At 50.2% G+C, this 25,000-nt stretch overlaps 1 protein-coding gene across 1 annotated transcript in view; it reads left to right on the forward strand.

Moving 5' to 3' along the window:
* The window catches only part of trim44 (tripartite motif containing 44), a 75,541-nt gene that overhangs the window by 18,115 nt on the left and 32,426 nt on the right, over positions 1 to 25,000 (forward strand). Inside the window, exons 4-5 of the mRNA XM_084451312.1 lie at positions 1,511 to 1,807; positions 15,851 to 15,873. Coding sequence (XP_084307438.1) covers positions 1,511 to 1,807; positions 15,851 to 15,873 — 320 coding nt within the window. The remainder of the gene's footprint in view (positions 1 to 1,510; positions 1,808 to 15,850; positions 15,874 to 25,000) is intronic.

Raw genomic sequence — 25,000 nt, forward strand, 5'->3', positions numbered from 1 at the left:
TCTCTCTCTTCCTCTCTCCCTCTCTCTCCTTCTCTTTTAACTTCCAGGTTTATGCACTCCATATCCAGAGCCTCTCTCCCTCTCTCTCTCTCTCGTTCTCTCTCTCTCTCTCTCTCTCTCTCTCTCTCTCTCTCCCTCTCTTTTAACTTCCAGGTTTATGCCTTCCATCTCCGGAGCGTTCTTTTAATGTCTGCATCTCTGTGATTAATCTACCCCACAGAAGCCCCTCATTCAGGACGTTTAATGACAGGAGAATGTGTCTCTCCTGTGTCTCACTGTCTCACTGCACACCTCTCCTCTCCATCTCTCTCTTTATCCCTTGCAACCCTTTGTTCTCCCTCTGTCTCTTTCTTTCTCTCTCTCTGTCTCTCTCTCTGTCTGTCTGTCTGTCTGTCTGTCTGTCTCTCTCTCTGTCTCTCTCTCCCTGTCTCTCTCTGTCTCTCTCTTTGTCTGTCTGTCTCTCTCTCTGTCTCTCTCTCCTGTAGCTATTTTGATGCTGTTGAACCAACAGCATCAAAATAGCTACAGGAATAATCGTTGTAATCTTAGCTACCTGGTTTAGCCACCGACAGCTACCGTTAATGTTATGGAAGCTGCCGTCGTGAGCTAACTTGCTATCACAGTCTTATTGTGCAACTTCACAGCCTGCTATTAGCAGACAGCATAATAGTTGACAAAATCACACTTGCACATCATTAGAATTTCAACAATTTATATGGGATTTAACATTCAAAACTGAACATTGAAACTGAATACTACCTTTTTTTTTGTGATCAAATTGTTTTTTTTTTTCTTTATGGAGAGCAGTTCAAACTGTAGCATACCTGTATGATGTCTCAAATCAAATGATCTCTTAGCAATTTACATCCTCCCCCTAGCTTCCCTCCCCGTGGTGACCCCCCTCCCTCCCATCTGATCTCATACTAAATGTTACTAACATATTGCATTGTTCCACTGACTACAATATACACACCTACTGTACACACCGACACCTACACCGACGAAACTGAATACTACCTGAGCACATTTGAACCTGCTGCCATCAGTGCTCGGTTTGTTTACGTGATACTGGGCGCGTCTGCTGGCTTGCGTCCATGAATATCTAACACAACAACGTTCCATGTTGAATCATTCCCTATGTAGTTCACTATATGGGGAACAGTGCATAGGGAATATGGAGTGAATGAACGAGTGAACAATTTTGAACACAGCTAAAGTCTGTCTCTCTCACTCCCCCCCCTCTCTCTCCCCCCTCCTCTCTCCCCCCTCCTCTCTCTCTCCCTCTCTCTCTCCCCCCTCCCCCCTCCTCTCTCTCTCCCTCTCCCCCCCTCTCTCTACCCCTCCTCTCTCTCCCCTCCTCTCCCCCCTCCCCCCTCCTCTCTCTCTCCCTCTCTCTCTCCCCCCTCCCCCCTCCTCTCTCTCTCCCCACCCACTCTCTCCTCCCCCCCCCCCCTCCTCTCTCTCCCTCCCCCCTCCCTCCTCTCCCCCCTCCCCCCCCCCCCTCCCCCAGATGTCCATGGAGGAGCTGGAGGCCTACGTGAACGGCCAGTTTGACGAGCTCCACCGGCTGGTGCGCCTGGAGGAGCGGCGCACGCTGCACCTGGTGGACCTGAAGGAGGCCTTCCTGACCGCCGCCGCCGCCGAGAAGATCGCCGAGATCTCCGTGCACACCGAGCGGCTGCAGGAGGAGATGGCCAGCATCACGGAGCAGCTGGGCCAGCTGGACCAGGCCCAGCAGAACCCCCGGGCCGCGCTAGAGGCACCGCCGGCCCCGGGGAGGGGCCCTGGCCCGGGGCACAGACCCGTGGTGAGCACCCCACCCCCACCTCCACCTCCACCACCCTCCCTAATGGTGTCCACCGGGGAGCTGTATTTCAGAGCTGGCGCTGTTTTCTCGTTGTTTACAATGGGTAATGAGCTCTAGGGCGCTATAGAGACGAGAGCTGTGTTCCAAGCGCTTTTTAGCGCTACAGCGCCGTGAGCTCTAGGCTTTTTTTTGCAGTAGGAAAAAAAGTTGAACTTTTTGCGCTAGAGCGCAGGCTGTAAAAGACAGTGGCTAGTTCATCTGCAGTGTGCAAAAACACGACAAATCGTCGCTAACGTAGCTGTAAAACGTGGGTAGCCTAGCCAGCTCTAAACCCCAGCTGTAGTGCGCTCTACGCAGCTGTAGCTTAGCGCTGTTCAGCTACATACAGCTCGTCTTTGGACACACAGCCTGAGATGGAAAACAAAACACTGCCTCAGTTGGAGAGATTCATAGAGTGGTCACTGTAGCTTGAACATGAACGAGCGGGTAGCCTGCAGTATGTCAGGGGTCCAGCGCTGTTTTGGCAGTTAAGAAGATGGACTGTAAACATACCATACCATCCTCTGCAGGTCCAGGGGGCTTAAGTGTAGCTATGTTGGTCCTCTGGCTCCTTGCCCGTTACAGTATACGCACACACACACACACACACACACACACACACACACACACACACACACACACACACACACACACACACACACACACACACACACACACACACACACACACACACACACACACACACACACACACACACACACACACACACACACACACACACACACACCAGCTGGCTGCACTATACCTTCTCACTTACATAGCAGCCCCCTGCCGAAGGTTAAGTTCTCGCATTCACACACACTCTGTTGCTCACACGCAGGCGCACGTGTGCACGCAGTGCATGTACACACACCGGTACGACCCGGGCGGAATCACTTACAGTCTAGGCTATTATTATTTCCAGACCCAAATGAAAAGACCGCGCCCTCCCCAGCTGTACTGTAGTGAGTGTGGAGGTGGGCAGGCCCCTCCCCTCCCTGGCGGGCCCCCAGACAGGGACCCGGAGCGGGGGGATGTGCTCGAGGCCGGGGCCCCCAGACAGGGACCCGGAGCGGGGGGATGTGCTCGAGGCCGGGGCCCCCAGACAGGGACCCGGAGCGGGGGGATGTGCTCGTGGCCGGGGCCCCCAGACAGGGACCCAGAGCGGGGGGATGTGCTCGTGGCCAGGGCCCCGCTGCTGATGGCTGTTCTGGGGGAGGAACGGGCACGTGTTTGACCTCATTAAGGCCCTAATTGAACACTGATGGTGGCCCTGCTTGTTCTCCGCGGTTAGTCACTGGGGAGCGAGTAACGCCCACCCAGATTAAAAGATCAGGTGGGGGAGAGGACAGGGAGTGTGTGTGTGTGTGTGTGTGTGTGTGTGTGTGTGTGTGTGTGTGTGTGTGTGTGTGTGTGTGTGTGTGTGTGTGTATCAGAGAGAGAGAGAGACGCTGCAATCGATCAGCCAACAATCAGAATGGTCCGATATTCAGTGTAAATATGAGACGGCTGAATTGCGTTAACGCTACGTCCGTCGCAAAAAACGAATGATGACTCAAAAGACGTGAGACAGTTCTCAGCAGAGCTGGTGTCATTGTCCCACGCTAACTAACCTAAAACACACTGGAGGTGTGGAACTGTTACATTATTACATCCAATTCTATCTATAACTGTATAAGTCTATAATTATCTAAGTCTATAATTTTATCAGCCTCTAGATTGTGGTCACCACTCCGGTCATCTCGCTAAATCGTGTTGCGCTACCTAGAACGCACGCTCATGGTTTCATTTACATTATGATCAGGTAAATATTGAGAAAAAAATAAACGATTTAACCAGGACTCAATTTGATGGATGAAATGTCTGTCAATGGAAACAGACCTATAATGCTGCTATATAAGCTGCTATAACAAAACAAAACTACTACCGGTATCTGCAGTGCAGATATGGCTCAGGGCAGATATGGATCAGTGCAGATATGGATCAGTGCACATATGGCTCAGTGCAGATATGGCTCAGGGCAGATATGGCTCAGGGCAGATATGGCTCAGTGCACATATGGCTCAGGGCAGATATGGCTCAGGGCAGATATGGCTCAGGGCAGATATGGCTCAGTGCAGATATGGCTCAGTGCACATATGGCTCAGTGCAGATATGGCTCAGTGCACATATGGCTCAGTGCAGATATGGCTCAGTGCACATATGGCTCAGTGCACATATGGCTCAGTGCAGATATGGCTCAGTGCTCATATGGCTCAGTGCACATATGGCTCAGTGCAGATATGGCTCATAGACAATCGGCGATCAGTGTTGGTGGAAAAAAACCCACATCAAATCAAACTTTATTTGTATACTCATTTCATACACAGAGGCAACACAATGCGCTTTACAGAGAACAAGGGAGGTGGGCATACGACCCACCCCTACATATTCCAGAGGGAAGCAAAAAAACAGTATCATCCAGGGGCCAGAAAAGTGAGCTGGAAAAATTCTTCCCTGACCCCTCTCAACGAGACGGTCGAGACATTGTCCAGACATCCCTAGTGTCCGTATATGAGAGTGTGTACGTGCGTTTGTGCGCGTGAGGTGAAAGGCAGACGAACGGTAGATGGAGAAAAGGTCAGAGCGCCTCTCTCTTCTCTAGTCAGATCCTCCGGTCTCCGAGACCCCGCGGCTCATCTCAATCTCGCAAATTGCTAACGAGCAGATCGGCGAGGCGAGCCTGCCAGGGGGTGGTGACAGGGGAGTGTGTCATCTTCCTGTTCATTATCCCCCCATAAACCCCCCTCAGAAGAGCACAGGACAGGACATGATGGGGACCAGCCCGTTAAATTGGGTCATGCACACGACTGTAGGCGTGTTCACAGGGCAGTATGTCTCTAGACATGTTCTCACACACACACACACACGATACACACATTTAGTGGTCACACACACACACACAATACACACATTTAGTGGTCACACACACACACATAATACACACATTTAGTGGTCACACACACACACACACACAATACACACATTTAGTGGTCACACACACACACATAATACACACATTTAGTGGTCACACACACACAATACACACATTTAGTGGTCACACACACACACCCACACACAATACACACATATAGTGGTCACACACATGGTCTCACACCACACACAGACACACACACAAACACACACCATCTCCCTCTCTCTTTCTCTGAGGGCAGTTTGTTGCGTGGGAGAGATGGTGAGTGTTCTAGGAGAGATGGTGAGTGTTCTAGGAGGAGAGAGAGATGGTGAGTGTTCTAGGAGGAGAGAGAGAGATGGTGAGTGTTCTAGGAGGAGAGAGAGAGATGGTGAGTGTTCTAGGAGGAGAGAGAGAGATGGTGAGTGTTCTAGGAGGAGAGAGAGAGATGGTGAGTGTTCTAGGAGGAGAGAGAGAGATGGTGAGTGTTCTAGGAGAGAGAGATATGGTGAGTGTTCTAGGAGGAGAGAGAGAGAGATGGTGAGTGTTCTAGGAGGAGAGAGAGAGAGAGGGTGAGTGTTCTAGGAGGAGAGAGAGAGAGGGTGAGTGTTCTAGGAGGAGAGAAAGAGGGTGAGTGTTCTAGGAGGAGAGAGAGAGAGGGTGAGTGTTCTAGGAGGAGAGAGAGAGGGTGAGTGTTCTAGGAGGAGAGAGAGAGATGGTGAGTGTTCTAGGAGAGAGAGAGAGAGAGAGAGAGAGAGAGAGGGTGAGTGTTCTAGGAGGAGAGAGAGAGAGAGGGTGAGTGTTCTAGGAGGAGAGAGAGGGTGAGTGTTCTAGGAGGAGAGAGAGAGAGGGTGAGTGTTCTAGGGGGAGAGAGAGAGAGAGGGTGAGTGTTCTAGGAGGAGAGAGAGAGAGGGTGAGTGTTCTAGGCGAGAGAGAGAGAGGGTGTGTAACAAAGGGGTACTTGTGGTACTTTGTTACCTATACAAGGTGCATATTTATCACTGCAATATTTGCACAAGCATACATTTGCACAATATAATGATGAGACATAGCCAATACTTATAGTATTTATTGATTGTTGAATTGTTTGTTGGTGCACGTTTGTCTTGCTCAGCAGTATTGTGAACTTCACCTGAAGAGCAAACAAAAGATGTCATAAGTATCATAAAATGGGATTTGTGCAATAGGATGGTGGAATTGAACACATTTTAGAATTGTTGGTCAAGTTCTTACCATGCTCTCTTTGGTCTGCAGGTGTTCGGGCAAAAGAGTCCCCAGAGCTCCGAGCACCTGTATTTATAGTTCCAGGAGGGAACCATGTGCTAGAATTATAGAGGGGGGGTAGAGTGTTTGTTTGATGGGAATGTTTAGATTATTCATAGGAGCTGATATGTATGGAAGTAAATGTAATGTATGATAATGTATTTGATGTTTTGTAATTAATAGAGATGTGGAATGTGTAGTGGTAATATTGAATTGGAGTGTATTTTTGCATTTCCCTTTGACATGGTATGGTCCAGGTTAATTGCCTAGCAGTGGTATAAAAGGCTGCCAGTTCCATTCAGACGCTGCTGTAGGTTGGACCTAGGTGAGCGTAGCTACAGTCATGTTGCTCATTTTTAACGTCTTTATGATTTTTCTACTTTTGTCATGTCCTGTTTTGGTAAATAAATACACCCTTGATCGCACCTTTACCTCGCCTCAGAGCCTCTTGTGCTGGGAGTTAGGCCGCTAAGCAGGTCAATCTAACAGGGTGAGTGTTCTAGAAGGATGTTACGGACCCCTACCAGATGTTAATGTCTAGGGTGAGAGGAGGGGACCACGCAACAAGCAGTGCCTGTGTGCAGGCTATACCAGGCCGGCATGAAGCAACGGCACACCCAAAACAATATAGGCTAACTATAACTAAGGAACCACAGACAACGGAATAAACGGTATAAAAACCGTGATGGTTTTTTAATGTAACCAATAATAATAATGTGATAACAATAGTAATAAGGATAATAATTAAGTGAATGAACAAACAGTAATAGAACGACAAAAAAACACTCACATGTAGAGGCAAGGCGTGCCTCGGAGAAACTAAAGGGAGGACGCCAAAACAGACGGGACCAAACGAACAAAGGAACAGAATCCCGCCCTAGATCCAATATGTCCCTGTCACTTCCCTATCTCTACCTTGTCTACAATCAGAACACCGTCCTCACTAACTAAACTTACTAGCTGCTGTCCCGCCTATCTAAACCCAAAAATACACGAAGGGTGGTACCCGCCTGGGAAACTAACCTAGTGTATTTATACATCTGATTATCTGCGTGTACAAATGTATGCCCATGGGCATCTTACCTAACATACCTCGCCCTTCCCTGGGGGAGACCTACTAGGGAGTTAAAGATGTGGACAAAATGTATACGACAGAAAATAATAGGCAGACTGGGGAACAGAAAACATACAAAGGACAACGTGCTCTAACTAACAAATGGGGTGCCGCTACCTCCCGAGACATGGAAGTAGGCGGCCTTAAATATGAACGCACAGTCCCCCGATAGGGTGACAGAAGGGCAGACGGGACGACGCCATTGGCGGAGGGACTGCGCGGGGAAATCAGCGAAGTAGACAGCCGGGAGATGCAGTCGATGAGTGACAGGGGGCGGGGCCAATCCTGTGCAAAGACACACACACACACACAGGGGGAGAAACAACCAACAGACAAACACAGAACCAGGCCTAGTAATAAGTATATAACAAATAATATAACGTGGAACGTAACACCCCCACCAACAAGGAGCAAACCTATAGGATTTGTGACAACTCAAAAAAAACATACAATGAACAAGGAGCCTAAGAGCGAGACAGCGCGTCCGCTAACACATTCTCAGACCCCTTTTTGTGGTGGATCTCAATACTATAGTTCTGGACCACCAAGGCCCACCGCATAAGGCGGTGATTGTTGTTGTACATCCGATGGAGAAAAACCAGGGGGTTGTGGTCTGTGTACACAACAATAGGATAAGAACTGGATCCGACGTAAACCTCGAAAAATTGGAGGGCAAACAGCAGGGCGAGGGTCTCCTGTTCGATAGTGGAGTAACGGGACTGACAGTCATTGAACTTTCTAGAAAAATAGGATACGGGGTGATCAATCCCGTCCCCATCTTCCTGGATCAAAACCGCCCCTGCCCCAACCATACTCGCGTCTACCTCCAGTTTAAAAGGTTTAGTAAAATCCGGGGCAACCAGAACCGGAGAGCTGCTCAACAGAGCTTTCACCGCGGCGAACGCAGTCTGACACTGAGCTGACCAGGTAAACGAAACAGACGGGCTAAGCAGGCTGGTCAGAGGCGCGACCACAGTGGAAAAATTGCGACAGAAATTCCTGTAATATCCAGCCATACCTAAAAACCTACGTAAACTACGCCGGGTAGTAGGTGGTGGAAATGCAGCGATCGCCGCGACTTTATCCGACAGGGTGCGAACCTCCCCACGGCCCACCTGTTTTCCGAGGTAGGTCACGGTAGCCTTTCCAAACTCGCATTTGGCTAGATTTAGGGTCAAAGTGGCCTTCGCCAAACATTGAAACACCTCCCGCAGAGAACAGATATGCTCAGACCATGAAGCGGAGTACACTACCAGGTCGTCCAAATATGCCACACAATTTTGAACTCCAGCCAAAACAGTATTCACAAGGCGCTGGAAAGTTGCGGGCGCGTTGCGCATTCCAAACGCCATTACTGTATACTGGAGGAAACTGTCAGGTGTCACGAAGGCAGATATGTCTGAAGCCCGAGTGGTCAACGGAACCTGCCAGTAGCCTTTTAACAGGTCCAGCTTGCTCACGAACCTAGCCGATCCTATTGTGTCGATGCAGTCGTCTAGGCGGGGCAGTGGAAACGAATCAGGCACCGTGACGCGGTTCACTTTTCGATAGTCGGTACAGAACCGAGCCGTACCGTCCGGCTTAGGTACGAGGATGCAGGGGGAACTCCATGGACTAGCACTGGGCACGGCTAGGCCATGCTCTAACAAATAGGAGACCTCCCTCTTCATCGCTACCCGTTTGGACTGATTAACGCGGTACGCGTGCTGTTTGATAGGGCTGGCGTTACCCACGTCCACATCGTGCTTTAAAACCGTAGTGCGACTGGGAACGTCACTGAAGAGACACAGAAATTCATTTATCAGAGCCGTGATGTCACCGGCCTGATGTTCATCGAGGTGTTGCAAAAGAGACGGGAGAGATTTAATCATCTCCGCGTTGCCTAAACGCGCACTCTGCTGGGGTGCGTTCCGTAACACCAAACCATCCTCGTCGACATCCCTGAACACATCTAACTCGGGTGCCACCGCGACAGAGACTACAGGAGAGACGGCGGGCCCTGCCATCTTATCTGCAGAATGATCTGTTGTTGATTCGCGGGCATGATACTGTTTTAACATGTTTACATGGCACACACGAGAAGCGCGTCTCCGATCCGGGGTCTTAACTATGTAGTCTGTGTCACTCAACTTTTTCCCGACTACATAAGGACCGGAAAAACGAGCAGAAAGGGAAGAACCGAGGATGGGTAGCAGAACTAACACCTGGTCACCTGGCTGAAAAGAACGGGTCACAGCTTTTACATCAAAGCGCCGCTTCATTTTCCCCTGAGTGACCGACAACGCTTCCTTAGCGAGAGCGCACGCGTCATGCAGCCTCTCTCTAAAACTGCTGACATAATCTAGCACATTCCTTGAACTAGACTGAGGGGACATCAACTGGTCTTTGAGGACTTTTAACGGCCCACGGACGGTGTGACCGAAAACCAGTTCGGCAGGGCTAAACCCTAGAGACTCTTGCACCGTTTCACGAACACCAAACAACACCATGGGAACCCCCTCGTCCCACTCCTTTTCAGTGTCCATGCAGTACTTCCTCAACATGGACTTCAGCGTTTGGTGCCATCTTTCTAAAGCACCTTGACTCTCTGGATGGTAGGCACTGCTAACTCGGTGAGATATGGCGAGAGACTCTAAAACTTGTTCGAATAACCGAGAAAGAAAATTACTTCCCTGGTCTGTCTGAATGATAGATGGAAGACCAAACGTGGAAAAGTATTTCATCAACACTTTTATCACCGCCTTGGACGTAATGGTACGCATTGGAATAGCCTCGGGGTAACGAGTAGCAGCGCACATAAGGGTTAACAAGTACTGGTTTCCTGACTTGGTTTTTGGAAGCGGACCAACAATATCCAATATAAGTCGGTGAAACGGCTCCCCCATAACAGGGATAGGTTTAAGAGGAGCTGGAGCGATAACCTGATTTGGTTTACCAGTTACTTGGCATGTGTGGCAAGTGCGACAATAACGCGTGACATCTGTTTTCAGACCGGGCCAAAAGAAATGTCTTAGGACACGATCGTATGTTTTAGTCACTCCTAAGTGACCAGCCCAGGGAATATCATGCGCTAATGACAACACTTTACTACGCCACACATTTGGGACTACAATTTGAACGACAGCGCTCCAGACTGTGTCAACTTCAGCCCGAGGATTCCATCGGCGCATCAGTAAGCCATCCTCTACAAAGTAAGCCACTTTCTCTTTCTGGGCTTTTTCTAAACTGATAGCAATAGAAAAATATCTGGACAGACTATCATCCGCTATCTGGGCAGCTATCAGCTGGATACGGGTAACAGGTAGCTTAATATCACTCTTCTCTGGGGCGTCATACGTATCACTGGGTTTATCAGAACTCACCGGAGGAGTAGACCTATGCAGTGGTGCGGTCTCGCTGGAGAAAACGGGAGCGAGCACCGTGTCAGATAGGCCAATAGCGTCAGGGCCATGTCGTGACTGCGAGCGCGTCACCGCACAGGCGGGAAACACATCCGGAAAATCTAGGGCAAGTTTGTCAATGGAAAAGACAGCGTCAGGAGTAGGCCTATCTAATACTTCTAACATTGGCAACACTTTCCCACCCGCTATGTCATTACCCAAGATCATCGACACACCATTTACGGGGAGTTGTGGCTGCACACCTACACGAAAATGTCCACTGACTAGTTCGCAATCCAAATGAACGTTATGCAATGGTACGGGCACACAGCCCATCTCGATACCTTGCAGTAAAACGTTCGAGCCACAATATGACTGCTCCGACCAGGGTAATGCGTCACCCAGGACTAGGGACTGAGCAGCACCGGTGTCTCGCAAGATCTGAATTGGCTTCTGATCAGCGGGATCACCGGTGAATGAAACTAACCCCTTAAAAATGAATGGACGATACGTGGGATCAGGAAGGACAGGTACACAGTTAGAAACAACACAGTCATCTGAACCCTCCCTCGCTGTCTTAACTAAGCCTACTCCTTTAGGGGCCGGTGGCGGCTGTTTGCGTTTTAGGGTGAGACAATCAGCTATAACATGTCCTGGTCTATGGCAGTAGAAACAGGACCGTTCCTCCTTAGCGCGAGCTCCAGCTGAGCTCCGGTTAGGCGGAGGCACAGGAGGGCTGGCGTCTCTCTTACCACCGGTCTCATAGCGAGTAGTCTCAGCTCGCGGTGCAGAAAACACAGTTTTATGTGTCAACACAAATTCGTCGGCGAGCACCGCTGCTTTCGTTAGCGAGGTTACTTTCTGCTCATTTAGGTAGACAGCTAAACGATCGGGGAGGCAATTCCTAAATTCCTCCAGCAGAATTAATTCACGCAGGGATACAGGTTCCGTGGCCTTACTGGCTGCGCACCATCTATCGAACAAAACCTCCTTTTCTCGAGCGAACTCCACAAAGGTTTTTGTGATTGCCTTCCTGTGAGATCGGAATTTTTGGCGATATGCCTCAGGCACCAGCTCGTATGCGCGCAACACCGCGGCTTTCACTTTGTCATAGTCGAGGCTATCCTCTAGAGACAGCGCAGCTATAATCTCCTGAGCTTTACCAATAAGTTTACACTGTAAAAGTATAGGCCACACATCACGAGGCCAATTCAGAGTAGTGGCAATACGCTCAAACGCACAGAAATAGGACGTAACCTCAGTCTCCCTAAACTGAGGCACTAACACGATATTCCTACTGACATTAAATGTATCAGCTGACTGTGCGGAGGGTCTAGACAGTCGAGGAGTCGAACTTCCTATAGGAGGCAAAACTCCTTCAGCCTGCAGCTCCAGCTGACGTATTTTAACAGCCTTGTCTGCTTCAATTTCGAGTTTCTTTACCTCGAGCCTGTGCGCGATCTCCCTTTCCTGCGCCCGCTCCTCCCGCTCCATCTGGAGGCGTGCAAGCCGCACCTTAAGGCGCGCCTCATGGGCTACACCCATGCTCGACCCACTCGGGGTTGATTGCGGATCATACCGTGGCAGGGTGAGGGGTGGTTGGCGTAATATAGGTAATAAAAGCTCAACATCATGAACCATCGTGTCCGTCTTAACGGCTGCCTCATCTACAGCCTCATCTACAGCCTCAACGAGAGGGGCTACCCGCTCATCGGAGACCAACACGGCCTTGCTGACCAACCCAGCCAGCACAGCCTGTTTAAGCTCAGCCTTTAGTACGGACCTAGACACAGCGATACAATAATGCTCCGCAATTGCAAACAAGTCCTTCTTATGACAGGCATCCAAAAGCTCCACTGACGGCGCCTCAATAAACAACTGCACCACAGAGGTAGCCATAGCCAGCCAACGAGATCAGACAACAAACAAACCAAACAGATATCCTACCACACACAGACACTAATACACCGGGGTAATTTATGAATTACAATCCCGGACAAGCCCCCACTCATGTTACGGACCCCTACCAGATGTTAATGTCTAGGGTGAGAGGAGGGGACCACGCAACAAGCAGTGCCTGTGTGCAGGCTATACCAGGCCGGCATGAAGCAACGGCACACCCAAAACAATATAGGCTAACTATAACTAAGGAACCACAGACAACGGAATAAACGGTATAAAAACCGTGATGGTTTTTTAATGTAACCAATAATAATAATGTGATAACAATAGTAATAAGGATAATAATTAAGTGAATGAACAAACAGTAATAGAACGACAAAAAAACACTCACATGTAGAGGCAAGGCGTGCCTCGGAGAAACTAAAGGGAGGACGCCAAAACAGACGGGACCAAACGAACAAAGGAACAGAATCCCGCCCTAGATCCAATATGTCCCTGTCACTTCCCTATCTCTACCTTGTCTACAATCAGAACACCGTCCTCACTAACTAAACTTACTAGCTGCTGTCCCGCCTATCTAAACCCAAAAATACACGAAGGGTGGTACCCGCCTGGGAAACTAACCTAGTGTATTTATACATCTGATTATCTGCGTGTACAAATGTATGCCCATGGGCATCTTACCTAACATACCTCGCCCTTCCCTGGGGGAGACCTACTAGGGAGTTAAAGATGTGGACAAAATGTATACGACAGAAAATAATAGGCAGACTGGGGAACAGAAAACATACAAAGGACAACGTGCTCTAACTAACAAATGGGGTGCCGCTACCTCCCGAGACATGGAAGTAGGCGGCCTTAAATATGAACGCACAGTCCCCCGATAGGGTGACAGAAGGGCAGACGGGACGACGCCATTGGCGGAGGGACTGCGCGGGGAAATCAGCGAAGTAGACAGCCGGGAGATGCAGTCGATGAGTGACAGGGGGCGGGGCCAATCCTGTGCAAAGACACACACACACACACAGGGGGAGAAACAACCAACAGACAAACACAGAACCAGGCCTAGTAATAAGTATATAACAAATAATATAACGTGGAACGTAACAAAGGAGAGAGAGGGTGAGTGTTCTAGGAGAAGAGAGAGATGGTGAGTGTTCTAGGAGGAGAGAGAGAGAGAGGGTGAGTGTTCTAGGAGGAGAGAGAGATGGTGAGTGTTCTAGGAGGAGAGAGAGAGAGGGTGAGTGTTCTAGGAGGAGAGAGAGAGGGTGAGTGTTCTAGGAGGAGAGAGAGAGGGTGAGTGTTCTAGGAGGAGAGAAAGAGAGGGTGAGTGTTCTAGGAGGAGAGAAAGAGAGGGTGAGTGTTCTAGGAGGAGAGAGATGGTGAGTGTTCTAGGAGGAGAGAGAGGGTGAGTGTTCTAGGAGGAGAGAGAGAGAGGGTGAGTGTTCTAGGAGGAGAGAGAGAGAGGGTGAGTGTTCTAGGAGGAGAGAGAGAGAGGGTGAGTGTTCTAGGAGGAGAGAGAGAGGGTGAGTGTTCTAGGAGGAGAGAAAGAGAGGGTGAGTGTTCTAGGAGGAGAGAGAGAGAGAGAGGGTGAGTGTTCTAGGAGGAGAGAGAGAGGGTGAGTGTTCTAGGGGGAGAGAGAGAGAGAGGGTGAGTGTTCTAGGAGGAGAGAGAGAGAGGGTGAGTGTTCTAGGAGGAGAGAGAGAGGGTGAGTGTTCTAGTAGGAGAGAAAGAGAGGGTGAGTGTTCTAGGAGGAGAGAGAGAGAGGGTGAGTGTTCTAGGAGGAGAGAGAGAGGGTGAGTGTTCTAGGAGGAGAGAGAGGGTGAGTGTTCTAGGGGGGAGAGAGAGAGAGGGTGAGTGTTCTAGGAGGAGAGAGGGTGAGTGTTCTAGGAGGAGAGAGAGAGAGAGGGTGAGTGTTCTAGGAGGAGAGAGCGAGAGAGGGTGAGTGTTCTAGGAGGAGAGAGAGAGAGAGGTTGAGTGTTATAGGAGGAGAGAGAGAGATAGAGATGGCGAACGCAGCGTCGCCGTGATTTAGAGGCCCGTGGCGCGCCGTAATCTGCACATCTGTCAACCAATCAACAGAGAGCACCGGTAGCTAGACAGCTGCACCAACAGACGCCACGTTTACTGACCAATCATGGCTCTCCGTGTGATTCAGAGGGACGACACACACGCGCACACACACATCCCCATACCCTTGCCACCTGTTTATGTCAAAACACATGTAATAGATATAGTACTGTACATACAGTCAAAAAGAGAAAGGAACTCGTCCTTCTTGTCATACAGATTCAGACACAATACCACCTTCCAGAATGCATCCATCAACGGCTCAGTCTGACCAACGTCTGTATAGAGAGTCATGCACACTGACCAACTCATCTGCGCCAATGCTCCAATACACAGCCAAACACATTCCATTGATGCGTGTGTGTGTGCGTCAGTGTACTGTGTGCGTGTGTGTGTGCGCGCGTTTGTGTGCTTAGTGTGCGTGTGTGTGTACGTTTGGCAGTGAGCAGAGATAGTGGGGTCATCGATGTGTTAAGTTACCGGAGCTCCCCGGCACGGAGACAAAAGGCCGGTCGATCATAAGCCTGGCCGCGACCTGACCGGGGCCCTGACCCGACCGCCGCCGCCTCCGGGGGGGCGGTCACAGCGAGCAGCAGGAAGCCGACGGCAGACCGCTTGCCCCCGGGTTCACGAGCCCCGAGTCTGGAGATAGAAAACCCCTCCGCCCGAGTTTCTTATTGCCAACCCCCGTCTAGACCGCATGCAAAGCAGAGCACCTGCTCGCTTAGTCCCGGCTAGCTCTGCTCGCTCAGAGCGCCCTTGCCTCTCCTCACACCGCTCACGTACGAACGCCCTTACACTCTCCATAATCCCTTTCTATCGACAGGGCGTCGATCCGACAAGGCTGCGTGGTCGTTCCGTCGGTTCTATTGAGGTTCCTAGAGGTTCTAGTAGGGTTGTATCAGGGTTCTCCTTCAGCGCTAAGCTACGGCTGGTGCCAGGGAGGGTGGCTGAAGCGAGGCCAGTCTCTTGTCTGAGGAAGAGCCTGTGCGGTAAGAAGCAGGCGTAGGACTCGGGTTCGGGAAGGTTAAGTAGGGAGTTAGAACGTCGCTGTGGATAGCAAGGGACATGTGACATGGGAATGAAGGAGTCTGGGTAGCTTCTCGGGGGGTGGGGGGTCGAAGGGCCTCACAGGTATGTGCTTTTGATTCGGGTCATCTCACATGCTCAGCTTCGAGGAGGATTGTTTATGTGTTTGTTTGTGTGTGTGTGTGTTTGTGTGTGAAGTGTGTGGGCCCGGTGTATTTTAACCTCTCTCTCCCTCTCTCTCCCTCTCTCTCTCTCTCTCTCTCTCTCTCTCTCTCTCTCTCTTGTGTTTTCAGCGTGACGTTGAGGCCAGGCCAAGGTAAGACATGATTCATCCCAGTCATGGTCCTTTTATATCAGCGGGTGTGAAAGCCTCGTCAGACTGGCCGTTTGACCCCTGCAGGCAGGAGCCTGAACACTCACTATGAACAGGGAGAGAGGACCACCTGGCACACAGCGAGGGACACACACACACACACACGCACATACACAATACACACACAAAACACACAAGCACATACACAATACACAATACACACACAAAACACACACAAGCACACACACACACACAGCACAAACACACAAGCACATACACACACACACACAGCACACACACCTCACACAGTGTAATCATGTCCTGTTGTGTGTCAATGGCTCCGCCGGACAGTTAGCACCTCTCATATCCCTTCCCTCAGGAATCCCACTGAGGTGACCACCTGACGTGCGTGTGTGTGTGTGCGTGTGCGTGTGTGTGTGTGTGTGGTCGATGTAAGATTACTGGGGTCAACTCAATTCTTCAGGTGGAGCATGTTGTTTGGCTGGTTGGCTGGCTGACTGACTGGTTGACTGGTTGATTGACTGGCTGGTTGACTGGTTGATTGACTGGTTGACTGGCTGGTTGACTGGCTGGTTGACTGGTTGATTGACTGGCTGGTTGACTGGTTTATTGACTGGTTGACTGGCTTGTTGACTGGCTGGTTGACTGGTTGATTGACTTGTTGATTGACTGGCTGGTTCACTGGTTGACTGGCTGGTTAGCTGACTGGTTTACTGGCTGGTTGACTGGCTGGTTGACTGGCTGGTTAGCTGGCTGGTTGACTGGTTGACTGGCTGGTTAGCTGGCAGGTTGGCTGGTTGACTGGCTGGTTAGCTGGTTGGTTGACTGGCTGGTTGACTGGCTGGTTAGCTGGCTGGTTAGCTGGCTGGTTGACTGGCTGGTTAGCTGGTTGGTTGACTGGCTGGTTAGCTGGTTGGTTGGTTAGCTGGCTGGTTAGCTGGCTGGTTGACTGGCTGGTTAGCTGGTTGGTTGACTGGCTGGTTAGCTGGCTGGTTTACTGGCAGGTTAGCTGGCTGGTTGGCTCTTTATTGGTTGGTGTCAGTCAGTCAGTGAAATGGATCCTGTTCACCCAGCCACACACATATTGATCCAGGGATACACTCTCTTCTACAGGGCTCAAACCCTCCCACCACCCCCCCAGAGCTCAACCCCCCTGGTGGATGTCTTATCTCAATCACCCCCCCCCCCGCCACACACACGCATACACACATTCGCGCACACACACACCAAAGTACAAAGACTTTTGACTCAACTCTCTGATGCTGCCCCAGAAAGTAATTTCCGAAAATATATGGAAAGTCTGTGAACTATGCAGTGCTGAATACAATTAGACCGGTGATCTATTTTTCACCTAACATTTCACCACACATTTTTATTTTCCTGATTTTTCAGCCCCAAACGCACTGAAAGAGTCGATTGACGCGCTTCATTTGACTCGCCTCATTTGACGCTCCTATGGCGCACTGCAGGCGTCAGCTTTGATAGGGAGCTGATTTAATTTAGATTGATTTGTCCCCATTTGACGCTCTAAAATGTAAACAAGTTCGGAGTAGAAGCGTTAAGGCAGTTTGACTCGCCTCAAAACGCTTTTGGTGCGTGATCGGCCATTTAAAACAATTGGTGTACTTCAAAACGCTAGCGTCAGACTCTTCCAGTGCGTCTGGGGCTTTAGAAGCGGGCCCGATGATGTCATAAGGCCCTACTGATCACAGCGAGCGCGCATTGTGATGCGTATAGCGATGCTTTCAAAACTCCATCAGGACCGTCTTGAGAAATGGTCTAAACAGCAAAACGAGCAGTTTATCAACTAGCTTTTGCAATAGTTCTGAAAGTTTATATTCTCACTCAGGTTCTGGCAGATGCTTAATCAGATGCTGAACCGTTTCGAACCAAGGTTATAGTCACTTTAATGTGAAATTGGCAGCATTAGGAGGCTGAAGGCAGTTGATTAGAGTGTTGACAGAAGGTGTAGACTGTGGTGATGAGTTTGAGCGCGCCGCACAAAAACAACAAAGCAAAACCATTCGTGTGAATGAGCTACAATCAACCGACAACGTTTTTACATTCATGGAGGATAAATCAGTATGTTGAATATTTTGAGAGAGGAGGACACGTCCAGGGGTTGAGGCAGAGCTGCCTGTGGCCTGGCCCCGGCCGGCGTTAGTACCGGGGGCCCCCGGGGGGGACGCCTAGCCAGGGGCCCACCGGCGTTCACGCTGAGGCCCCTGCGCCCGGAGCAGATGGCTGAGGGCAGGGCCCCGGGACAGATAGAGACACTCCTACACCCTTGGTGAAGGTTAACATCCAACCCCCATACCCCCCCCCCCCCCCCCCCCCCCACACACACACACACACACGCACACGCACACACACATACACACATAGCTCAGCCAGCCATCCACATCTCTAGCCATAAAACCCAGCGGGTGCAGAATGAGCCCCAGCACCCTGCTCACAGTATAGAGGCATCACATAACGACTGGTATAAAACACAATGAGGTCATAAAAACAGTGTGTGTGTGGGAGGGGGGGGGCAGGAGGAGGGAGGGAGAGAGGGAGAGAGGGAGGGAGGGAGGGAGGGAGAGTGGATGAACCAAGGACACAGAGAAGAGGGAGAGAGAGAGAAGCAGGGCAGTGTTTGGGTAATGGGATCCGGACAGAAGTGATTATGGAAGCAGAAACACTCATCCCCTCCGTCTGAGCTGGTTATCTCTGCCACGGGGCACAGCCTCATCCCCCGTCATCCCCCGTCATCCCCTGTCATCCCCAGCATCATGACCTGTCCTAATGTGCACCCAGCCCCCAGCTAGCAGCTTCAGACACCCCCTCAAAAAACGATAATAATCATACTTATCTGTGTGTGTGTGTGTGTTTGTGCGTGTGTGCGTGTGTGCGTGTGTGCGTGTGTGCGCTTTAGGCAGTGGCTAGTCTAACTTAGCCAGACCCATCTCCTACTCTGTGCCAGAAAGATCTGGCTGGACTCATGACCGTTTGGGGATAGTGGGGGGAAAAATGCAGTATTTCTCTAAACCAATCACAATCGTCTTGGGAGGAGCGGTTGCTACGTAGGCTGTTGTTGTTGAATGACGAGGCTTATCTCCAAAATCCACATCCGTCAGACTAAGCAGTGACTATTCTTACGGCAGCCAAAAGTACCGATTGAAAGCATTTTTAGCCACCTGGGTTGTGTTTAGGGTTAGCGTTGGTTCGCTTTTGAGAGCAGAACTTCGCAAAATAAGACGCAGCGCCGTAAGAACAGGGGGTATGTCCATTCTTACGACCACCGCGATCGTGAGGCCGTAGATACGACGCCGGAAGAACAGACTGGTCTCTTTTTCGTTTTCACAACAGGATGTCTATCAGCATGCTAATGGAGTAACCTGAGATTCAGTCCCGGTCTTTCATCCAATCGATTGTGATACACGCTCAGCCCTCAACCCCCTAACACCTCACACACACACACACACACACACACACACACACACACACACACACACACCTTTGCATTCATCGATTTGGTTTCCGGTCCCTGAGCTCCTTAGAGATGCGCGGTGTGCGATCAGAAGGTCGAGCGAGTTTGGGAGGCGGGGAGCAGGAAGGCCGTTGATCGATGAGTGCGAGAGGCGCCGGCCGTCTCCAAGCACCTGATTGGTGGAGGGGTGTAAAGGTCGTCCGTGTCCCGTCGATCCAGCCCTCACAGGAAGGGAGGGAGACGCCATGGAGAACGAGAGGGGCGAGTCGTTACGCGCGAACGTGTAGCTGTGTGATATTCCCCTCTGACCGTTAGATCGCTATGTTGTGTGTGTGTGTGTGTGTGTGTGTGTGTGTGTTTGTTTGTTTAGTTTCTAATTTGCGTTAGAGAAAACCGTTTGCAAGTCCCGTTGGGACAACCACAAGTGCAGGGTGTCAGGCAATGTTGCTTCTAGCAGGGAGGAGGAGGAGCAGAAGCAGTCCTGTATGCCACTTCAAACCCCCCATCCTAAATTATTATTAGAATTAAAAGAGAACAGACTGTCCCGAGACAAGACGTTGAAACAGCATACTGTATTAGATATTACTGTCAGAGGACATACTACACAGGATCAGTTGAGCAGAGCTGGGACCTGGGTCAAGTCCACCATTAGATGGGCGTACAAAACACGCTTCTATCCCCTGAGTCCCGAGTTCTCCACGAGATCGGCAACCTCAGAGAGGAGAAGGGTCCCACGGTAGCCCCGCCACCCTTCCCCTTTGGGCAGCTCGGACGCACCCGTCCCCGAAACAAATGCACCCGTCCCCGAAACAAACGGCCCCTCTGTGCTGCCAGGCGTGTGAGAGAGGTGGCGGTGCTAGAGGCCTCTCCAGGACTGGAGACCGGCCAAGCGTAAATCACCACAGCGCATGTAATCAGGGTAATACGATCAGACTCAGCTGGGAGGCTGACACTGGTAATTATCAGAGCAGCTCCCACCATGCACTGCTCCAGACACCGAACGCACCGTCACGCTCTTCCGCTGGAACGCCGTCCCTGGACTCATCCACTTTATCAGGCGTGGGACCAGACCACACACACACACGGGCACACACACACACACACACACACACACTCTGTTTTATCTTGAATGGGACCTCAGCAGAATGGTATTACATTAGAGACTTGTGATAAGAGCCATGGCTGCATACTGTTAGCAAGGGCCCATATGTACACCCAGACACACACACACACATGTTTTTGTGCGTGACTGGAAGCTAGCGTTTGTTGGGTCATCACTGCCTCCCTCCCTCCCTCCCTTTCTCCCGACAATGTTGGCCTGCATCTCTCTGTTGGCACCACAAGAGGCAGTAGTCCCAGCCAATGGCGGACTGGCCATCGGAACGCTCGGGACGAATCCCGATGGGCCGGTCCTCAAGTGGGCCGGTGTGGGCCGGCCTGGTTGCTGTGAGTGAGATATTCAGAGGTGATATTCCTGGCGCTAACTGGCCAGACCTGCTGTAAGTGGCCGTAAATGCCCCCCCCCCCCCCCGCTCAATAACTTGCCGGCTGGTCGCAAGATCAGTGGGCTGACTGGGGCTACACCAAAATCAAGAAGTACACCAAAATCAACCCACCGATCTCCACTGCACAAGTAGAGTAGTGGGGAGAGCATTGGACTCCCACCCTGGAGACTGGGGTTGAAGACCCGGTGGGGATGACTTTATGGGACTAAACCCCAAACCTCCACACGTTCATCCTTACACTCCAACCTTTTCATCCCTTTCATACCTAAATTCCACAAGTAGAGTAGTGGTCAGATCATTGGACTCCCACGTGGGACATTCTCAGAGATTACCGTCTATGCTGAGCGAAACTCCTCTAGTCTATATGTAGCTAAACAAACGCTGTTGTTTACATTTTGGAACTGATGTGTCCAGGCAACAAGATCTATCTTCATTTATCAGACATCATTTCATGTCATTTAAATTCACCGCTATTTCAGCATGACTAGCTGCCGTCCTACCAGTCCTGAACAGAAACAAGCCAGCCACGCCCATAAGCCAGGCTGGACCTGGCCTGGTTGTATTGAGCGGGGTTTGTTTTTAACTTGGAGGAGAATGTGCTCTCCGGCGCCCCCTCTGGTGGCCGCTGGTCGGCACGCGGCTGTCAGCCATGAGGAGGAGGATATCCAGCCGGTGTTGTGGAGGACTCGGGCCAGCTGCGTGATACCTTAGCTGCCTCTGAGCCCTCGCCCTTCAGGGGGTCACAGACAGGGGCGTAGTTAGGAGAGAGGGGGCTATCTCCTGAGATTGAGTGAGGGGGCTGGGTTTCCACTAATGAAATATTTACATTCCCCAGTGACAAGAGAGGTGCTTAAGCGCTCCATACCCCCTCCCGCGCACACGCGCGTGTGTGCGTGTGTGTGTGTGGGCGTGTGTGTGTGTGTGTGTGTGTGTGGTTATCTGTGTAACTAATGAACTTGTCGTCTGAATTATTAAATAAGGACATCTAGTGTGTGTGTGTGTGTTTGTGTGAGTGAGCGAGTGACTCTTTTGTACATAATAAGCCAGCTGCCTGCTGAGATTGTCAATAAATGATTACACACACATTACACGCACCACTCAACTACCACTACACACACATACACTCTCAACTACCATCACACACACACGCACACACACACACACACACACTACTCAACCACCACTACACACACACACACTCTCAACTACCATCACACACACATGCACACACACACACACACACACACGCACCACTCAACCACCACTACACACACACACTCCCAACCACCATCACACACACACACACTCCCAACCACCACCACCACACACACAACCTCTCAAACACCCACCTCTCTCACTCACACTCCAGCAGATCTCATATTCCACTCCACCGCACCCTCTGCATCTCTCCACACACACACACACACCACAAACACACACACACACACACACACTTAATGAAGTCACAGATGTACATGCATTATTCATGCAAGGACTCGCATGTAGAAATCAACAGCATGCACATATACTCCCAACTTACTTTTTCCCCCACTCAAATACCCAGTGCCGAGTCGAGTGTGTGTGTGTGTGTGTGCGTGCGTGCGTGCGTGCACGTTTCTGTGTGTGTGCACGTTTGATCTCCTGTGCTCTCCTCTCCTGATGATAAACGGTGTTATTTTGGTTCACATTTTTTGTTTATCTTGGTTTCCATGGGAATACAAATGAGGTAATTTTACTACAACGCCTCGGATACCCATCGCAGTTTAGCGTCGGGGTTACTATAGCAATGTCGTGGTTACTATAGCAGCCCATGCATTTCGCCGTTGGATTCTGGAGCCATTTTGAGGAGATGTAGGGTGGATAGTGAAAAGGCCAGAGTAGCATAGGAAGTAGGGTAGCATGATGGAGGATTCCTGGTCCACCTGGTGAAGCTGAATCCGGAGATTACGTCCTGAATGTCAGAGAGAAGACGGAGCGGCCATCAGAGAGGCCCTCCTCCCATAACAGATATGAGTGTGGCGACGTGGCCTGATAAGTGTGATGGATTAGAGGGTTCAGGGCCCAAACCAGCGCCTGGAGCCTCCGGGCCCCTGAGGGGAGGCTGCTGAGCCATCTGCAGCACACAGAGCGCACATGTTCAGAGTGTGTGTGTTCAGAGTGTGTGTGTTCAGAGTGTGTGTGTTCAGAGTGTGTGTGTTCAGAGTGTGTGTGTTCAGAGTGTGTGTTCAGAGTGTGTGTTCAGAGTGTGTGTGTTCAGAGTGTGTGTGTTCAGAGTGTGTGTTCAGAGTGTGTGTTCAGAGTGTGTGTTCAGAGTGTGTGTGTGTTCAGAGTGTGTGTTCAGAGTGTGTGTGTGTTCAGAGTGTGCGTGTTCATAGTGTGTATGTTAAGAGCTTTGACTGAGGTTCGCTTCCACTGTTATTGATGTACTGAGGGCTTGTGGGTAATGTAGTCTGCTATGTGTTGTGTTGGTCCATTCTGAAAGCAGTGATGATTTTTTTTTTTTCCTACTGGCATTGAAAAAGCAGCCAGGAGATGAGATTTAACAGCATATAACAAGGGAACCTACTGGGTTAGCCTTTAAATATTCATATTTTTTGTTTATTTATTTAGACCATGTTTAAAGTCGCACTGAAACGGACATTTGAGATCATCTAACTTCCGTAGTTTGACGTATTTCCGACGCAAACAAGCTATGAGGGTGAGACATATGTTTAGAGGAATTTGATTGGAACATTGACAAGTGGACGGGTTTTAAGAACTTTAGACAGATTCAATAGAAGGATAGCGTTGATTGACGGGAGGATGTCGTGAGATTATTGGCCTAAAATCTAAGGTACCTGTTGTCGTCATTGCACGTGACCTACCGTTTTCCAGGAAGTAAGAAATTATATACTTTGATATAAGATTACAACAAAAGTAGAATTTTGTATTTTTTTTGGCATACATCGTTGAATAGGTGAACACCATGACCAATTATGTGAACCAAACTGGGACAGAATGCTTTTTTCATTTCAGTGCGACTTTAAAGCGGAATAAACCGAGGGGGAACAGGCGTTCTGGGCCCAGGGTTTAAACCGGGGGAACCGGCGTTCTGGGCCCAGGGTTTACACCGGGGGAACCGGCGTTCTGGGCCCAGGGTTTACACCAGGGGAACCGGCGTTCTGGGCCCAGGGTCTACACCAGGGGAACAGCCTTGAGAAATGGCAGGAGCCAAGCTGAATAATACTCTGGAGCACCTGAGTTTAATACATTACAATACATTAATACTTTGGAGCACTTTGTGCACCGGAGTGTAATAGGCTACATTACAATTACACCACATTACATTCAGCCTGAGAGGCCCTGCATCCCGTCTCCTTCCACCAGAACCCTGTCACCTAACGTTCCACCTAGTAGAACTCTTCCCTAAGGTCCAACCTAGTAGAACTCTACCCTAAGGTCCTACCTAGTAGAACTCTTCCCTAAGGTTCTACCTAGTAGAACTCTTCCCTAATGTTCCACCTAGTAGAACTCTTCCCTAATGTTCTACCTAGTAGAACTCTTTCCTAAGGTTCTACCTAGTAGAACTCTTCCCTAAGGTCCTACCTAGTAGAACGCTTCCCTAAGGTTCTACCTAGTAGAACTTTTCCCTAATGTTCCACCTAGTAGAACTCTTCCCTAAGGTTCTACCTAGTAGTACTCTTCTTTAAGGTTCTACCTAGTAGAACTCTTCTTTAAGGTTCTACCTAGTAGAACTCTTCCCTAAGGTCCTACCTAGTAGAACTCTTCCCTAAGGTTCTACCTAGTAGAACTCTTCTTTAAGGTTCTACCTAGTAGAACTCTTCCCTAAGGTCCTACCTAGTAGAACTCTTCCCTAAGGTTCTACCTAGTAGAACTCTTCCCTAAGGTTCTACCTAGTAGAACACGTCCTACTAAACCTTATGGACTGAGACGTTAGAACGGTTACCTGTGGCAATTTACTGCACCTGGTATGATTTGGAACGAGCCATTTCCGCCGTTGTATCCCTCTCCTTATTTTGGCGTTGTTTTTGTCACATGCGTCTTCTCTCGGTTATTTTTGTCCGTTCCTCATCTCTCTCTCTCCACCGGCCTGCGAAACCCTCCCTTTCTTCTGTCACCCTCCGGTGAGGTC

The sequence above is a fragment of the Borostomias antarcticus genome, assembly GCF_949987555.1.
Source record: "Borostomias antarcticus genome assembly, chromosome: 16".
Taxonomy (NCBI): Eukaryota; Metazoa; Chordata; class Actinopteri; order Stomiiformes; family Stomiidae; genus Borostomias; species Borostomias antarcticus.